The following is a 6,173-nucleotide window of genomic DNA, read 5'->3' on the forward strand; positions in this document are numbered from 1 at the left end:
AACCAAAATTTCTTCAGCAAGCGGAGATATCATATAAATATACATAACTTAAACTAGAGTATTAAATTGAATTTCAGTTGGCGTGCGCCAAAAAGAACAGGTACAAATGCCAAATCATCAAGATCCGTCGCTAAATGTGAACAAAGCATCGCTCTTATAAAGGTGCGAAAAACCTATCGACAGACGTTTGCTTTTGAGGTTCTTTGATTTCCATGCCTTTAAGAATACCGCTGAATTTGAGGACAGCATTTGACAGTTCCTTCAGTTGCAATGACAACTGAACAAACGCGAGTTTCAGCTTCCAGTGTCTGCTTATTATGACAGGTGATCAAGTTTGCTAGCCGGCTGGAGCTCCAATAAGTTGTTCGCTTCCGCTTGCGAGAGGTGCTCCCTTACGAGAGGTTATAAATGAAGAGTAGTGAGTGGAGGAATCTCCAACAGCCCAGTTTGGCGTCAGCTTACGGGAGGTGTCCTCAAACGGAGGTTTGACTGCAGCACTTTAGAAGCCGTCACCCCTACCCCTCTCCTCCTTAGAACGGTTTCTTCACACTGATGTTATCAAAGCTACCTTCTTTGCTAAAGAGCTTTATTGCAGTCTGGTCAGGTGTGTTAGCCCATTTAGCGGAATTTTGTGCGGCCTATTTAATAAAGCTGGAATGGCACACTATCTTGGTTCTGACCCTGGTTCTGATCTATAAAGAACTTCCGTTTTCGTGTTTCAGGAAACCGATAATCGCACAAACTCTGCCGGCGTATTAGCCACTTGGAAATACCTTCTATTCCTCATATCAATGAAGGCTTTTGGAACTTTTATCTTACCAAACATTATCGCAAATAATTCTTTTTATTTGTCAATAGCTGTGTCATATCGAATAAGGTAAAAGAAGCATCCAAATTTCCGGAAAATTAACATCTTTTGCAAAATACAGAAAATAACGACAGCAAAAAATTCGCCCGTCATTTTGAAAATCATTGACGTATGACGTAACGTCAATGGACCAATGTTTACCATAAGGTCGTCCCCTCACTCCTTTGTTTGGATAATAAATGCATTATATGATTGTCATTATTCCACTGAATTTCCTTAAACCAAATAGGAATACTATCTTACATGTTTGTATTAACGTTAGTTAAGTTGTTTAATTATTTTTCAAGTAAACAACACTTTAGATTAAAACCATTTAGTACGTTCTGCGCTTCTCGGGATGAGAAATGCGGGTGCCTGCTAATTCAGCTAAGGTATTTTTGGCGCGGTTTATAGCCATGCGGGAAAAGAAGATCTCAGCAAGAACTCCAAAAAGAAATCCATAAAAGAAAACTGGGGGTAACCGCACATTTTTCAGAAATAAATACCAAACATTTTAAAGCGTCCTGGAATTCTTGTTGCTTAATTATCTCTGAACAATGTGTGGTTACCCCCAATTTTCCTATTAGATTTCAACAGCCCTTGCTATTTAGCTTCGATGAAAAGTTACACAGCTGCAGTGAAACGACCTGGACAAACTCAAGTTTTCAGAATGTTATTGCCCTGTATTCTACCGCACATGAAAAAGTTTAACATTACCGCAAGGCCTATGTCTCGTGAACTGGTCCTTTTTTCAAGCCAACGGGGAAAATAAGTAAATAAATTTCGCAAAGAATGCCACGTTAACTTACACCTGTAGAGACGCTCAGCTAAAAACAGGAAAATGTTGGATCGGTAGACAGCAAGGATCGAATATTTGTACATGGCAAATGACTAATCCTTCATAGAAGAGACCACCCAAAACTGAAGCGATGATGATTTAACATTGACCGTTATATGATAGGTTATGTTTTGATTATGCTCTCTATGCTGTGAACACGCTCTCACCGTGGGGCGAAGAGAGGGGAGATCAGAGAGCCGTCTCTGAGATCGATTTTTTTCCTTTGCCCTGTAGGGTCCTATACCCCACTTGGGAGCCTGTTCACAGGTTAGTTTGACTACTAGACCGCGGTGACTTTACGATTCGGCGGCGATCTCGGATGGCAGAGAAAATATAATCCTGGTTTGCCTTGACTCTTCTCATCTGATTCTGTTATCTTATCAAATTGCACGCAGCACAGTTTGCGGCAGACATCAGACAGGTCATATGCGAAAAGGAAAATTGAAGCAAAATTTCTCCTAATTTCCTCGGAGGAGTCCCGCCGTGAGTTCTGTTTAGAAACGTGGGGTAATAATCGCAGCTATGAAGCCAGGACTTGGCTGAACCAACTACGCGCGATTAGTGATACAGTCAAAAAGATGCAAGCACGGACAAGCACGGCAAAGCGTGAGCTTACAAATGAGGCATTTCCCAAAATGGTGAGTGAAGACAGACGTGCTATCACCAGTTGTCTTTCAACAGATCAGATGGGTATCGATTGAAAGCCGGTTCACGTTACTGATCGTTGTAGAATTACACATCAACTCTACCTGGTGTTAAATTTCTGACCTCAGAAACACTTTATTCACGAACGTCGTCGAAAGGAAACTAAACATCTGAATGGTTGAACAACTTCCATGGGTAAACTTGGCGTCAACGACTACTCATCGCCAATTCATTGCATCACCGGCTTGAACGTACGCAGGAAGTCGACTTGAGTGGTGCGTTCAATTTAGCGAAATGTATGACCCAGGATTTACGTTTTGAAATCTGTGAGGACTTTGTTTAAGTGGTTTAAAACATCAACATCATCAAGGAAGAAATGCGATCTTTACCATGCTCGGAAAATCAGGGATGACTTCGCGATCTCCTAGCATCAACGAAGTGCCAGAGAAACCAGCATGCAGTAATTGCAATTATACGAAGCTGTTAATATTAGTCCTTTTCGTGCTGTATGCTGTGTGCCAAGTCCAAATTCTTGTAAACAGACAGTGTTCGGTGGATGTTGAAAATATCTTGCGCGGATTCCAACAGGCCAGCGAACGCATTGCAGACATGGAATTGTCGCTTGCCAAAGTTGAGGGATCTTTGGACTTTCTCCACGACGAGTGTTTTACAAAAACAACGACTCAAAGAAGAACGAAACGACAGAGTGTTCCTTCCATTCGAGAAGAAATACGACGGATTAAACGGAACTTGAAGCATTTAGAACGCAGGTATGGCATTATCTATTTGTAACCTTGATTCAATCAGTGCTGAATTGCAGCTATCTTCAGCTTAATCAACTTGGCTCAAATTGTAGTTTCAACGCAAGTTTCATTTACGAAAATCCCAACGCTGTTGAAAGCGATGAAATTACCACGTTAATTGTAATCGCCAGATACCATTTGATGTCCAAGGATCTATCAGGGTTGGTTTACACGCTTTAATCCCCTTCCGCCTAGTTAATTTTGATGGCACCCTTGGAAGCGTTTAGATCTCCGATGAAAAATCTTGAGCCAATTGTATTTCCGGCGGTCTCTTAGTTTTTCGTCGTTGGAACGCAAGTCAATTGACCTCAACTCTTGAATTAATGCAATGTTTTTTATGCTATTTTTGAAGACATATTCATTCTTTAATACGATTGAAGAGCCGTGAAAACAACATTCCTGGGCCGTCAAAAGCTAACATCTGCCAGGCATACGTTTTATATCGCTCCTTACGAGCTATGAATGTTAGCACTCGTTTCATCCATTCATCCTTTTAGAATCAGCTGTGCGTGTGGAAGAGTCCGTATATTTCAAAATGTTTGCTAAGCTGTATCGTGAATGCTTACAACTACAAAACGGACTGTTCATTACACAGTTCCTTCTTAAGCTTGGTGTGATTGCGATCGACATGATACTCTGACCGTAGAAAGAGACCTTAGTGAGTCAGTGGCTCGCGATGATAAACAGCATTGGGCCGTCAGAAGATTCCGGTTGAATGCAATGGACTAGTACTTCAGACAAATTCTATAATACACCCTATGAATCGTAAATTGGACACCAAATTGAAAGTACCCGGTACGTGTTTTTTGCAGCACTGGCACGTGGATTTATTTTCACTATTTATTTTCGTCATTTGTGTAATCTTGGCGGGAAACCAAGAATGACGTCATTTGGCGGTAGCAAGATACGATCGCCACCAGCGAATCATTCATGTTATGTTATCAAAACATTAATCTTGTGTCATTCCTTATCGCAACTTTAGTTCTGTTTCGAATGTTTTCGACTTAAAGTGATAATCAAATTCCTTCCGGAGGGATTTAATTTTGAGATTCCAGTTTAAACGTAGTCGGTTCGGCTGAAAAATTAAAGCATTAAAAGTAGCAACATGGACGGTAGTTTGAAAATTTAACACTCTTTTTTCACTGAACTCGGTAGCATATTTGTAACATATTTGCAGCCAAACCGAACTGGGATCGATCAATAATACTTTGGCAATTTCCATACGGCGCGGAGAACATTTCTACAGAAAATGCTTCAACTGCGGGTTATAAAATTTTGCGGCAACATCTACTTTTGGCGGATTGTTAATTCGCAAAAAAATCAGTGGCCTTTGATCCCCCAAAATTTATCCGATACTGTATATCTGACATTTTCCTGTTTGAAGGAATCTACTTTTTGCTTTGACAAAATGACTTTTTACTTTTTTTCCAGAAATCCTATCACTGTGATATATGGCAGGCTGATTAAAAAATATATATACATATATTAATAAATAAAATATGCTGTTTCATTTGGATATTTCGGATCGTTGTGGTGTACATATATCCTTCGGAAAGCATAGCATTGGGATCACCTTGACCACTTTATCACATCTCTCGTTCTACAATCCGCAAATACATCCTTCCCCCATGTGCTTCTAAGACCATGTTGACCGTCATGGAGATATTTTTAACGGACACGTTCATTTTTGAGATTGTTTTGTTAGTTTCTTCAATTGATCGAAGCAGTTATTAGCTTACATCGTATTCCTACCAAAACTACCAAAGTTTCTTAGACATTTTTAAAAATGGCCGCAAAAACGAACAAAAAAGATTGTGAAGATTTAAAACCTTCTCTGGTTAAAAATTATTTAAGATACAAGCTTTTGACTGTTTGAACTACCGTCTTCGACGGGTAAAATGAAATGAAAAGGGCGATAAAAAGTCTAAATATAAAAGAAAATGCGAGATTACAAAACAATAGAATAAATAAAAAGATTATGAATTCTTAACAAAAAGAATGTGTTTTTGTCCAGGGAGTGGACAAGAATTGCGAAGGTACGGCTGAAGATAACTGAATGAAGACAACGGACGGTTTTGCAGTTTTTTAAAGTCAGTGCATTGCCAATAGAAATAAGGTATTGGCTTCTCCTTTATTATACTCAAAACTCAGCTCGTATTTAACATTTGACATTTCGTTTCATTTGTAGAAAATCTACAGCCGCGTTTTTCAGCATGTTTTGTTTTATCCCTGCGGCTGTTAAGAAAACAGTACGTAGATGATTAGTCCTTTCCACCTACAAGGATGATAGGATTTTTCGAATGTTTGGATGTTTATACCGGAATTTGTGGCCGGCATTTGAACACAGTTTACACGTCAACGGCTGTAAAATAAACACGTTTTATAACAATTCTTAACCTTTTACTTCCTTAAGGAAAACAGTTTATTGTTTGTCCTTCCAACCTACTAAATTGATGGAGGATTTTTCGAATACTTAAGATGTTTTATACCGGAAACCGTGACTGTGTTCGGCGTTTGAACACAGTTTACATGTTTTAAGTGGTTTGAAGATAAACATGTTTTTTGTATAATAATTCTTTACCTTGTACTTCCTGGAGTTAATCCTCTTCTCATCGAAAGAGTAGTGTATTCTGATTTTTGAGTCTGCACTTGAATCGTAAACGATGCGATCATTGGAACTATCGAGCTGTACAGTACATGGTTTTACCTCTGTTGTTGTACCGTATTTATTCCGTTAACCGCCCTAAGCTCTTATTTAATCTTGGGCCCATGAAGGTGGGCGCTTATTCGAGGGTGGGCGCTTATTATTTCCCCAACATTTTCAGCAAGCGAGAACCGTTTTAGAGAGTAGCAAAACAAGGGATAACCAGTCTATTTCGCTTCAACAAGACAAAACAAAGTGCAAAATCTAACATAAACAATATAAACGTTCATTGACTACCGTATCTATTAAAAACCAAATTTTGCAACATCACTGACGCTCCCCTTACTTCAAGCTGGGCCAGTACAGACACTTTTTTGTTGTTGTTGGGAGAGGGTG

General features: G+C 39.4%; 1 protein-coding gene across 1 annotated transcript in view; it reads left to right on the forward strand.

Annotated features, from left to right (window-relative positions):
• The first annotated feature begins 846 nt into the window (after nt 1-846).
• LOC146482238 (uncharacterized) overlaps nt 847-6,173 on the forward strand; it is a 30,160-nt gene continuing 24,833 nt past the window's right edge. Inside the window, exon 1 of the mRNA XM_085107534.1 lies at nt 847-3,100. Within this exon, the coding sequence (XP_084963660.1) occupies nt 2,721-3,100 (380 nt within the window). The 5' untranslated portion in view covers nt 847-2,720. The remainder of the gene's footprint in view (nt 3,101-6,173) is intronic.

Source organism: Pavona decussata, unplaced genomic scaffold (assembly GCF_977016875.1).
Source record: "Pavona decussata unplaced genomic scaffold, jaPavDecu1.1 SCAFFOLD_47, whole genome shotgun sequence".
Taxonomy (NCBI): domain Eukaryota; kingdom Metazoa; phylum Cnidaria; class Anthozoa; order Scleractinia; family Agariciidae; genus Pavona; species Pavona decussata.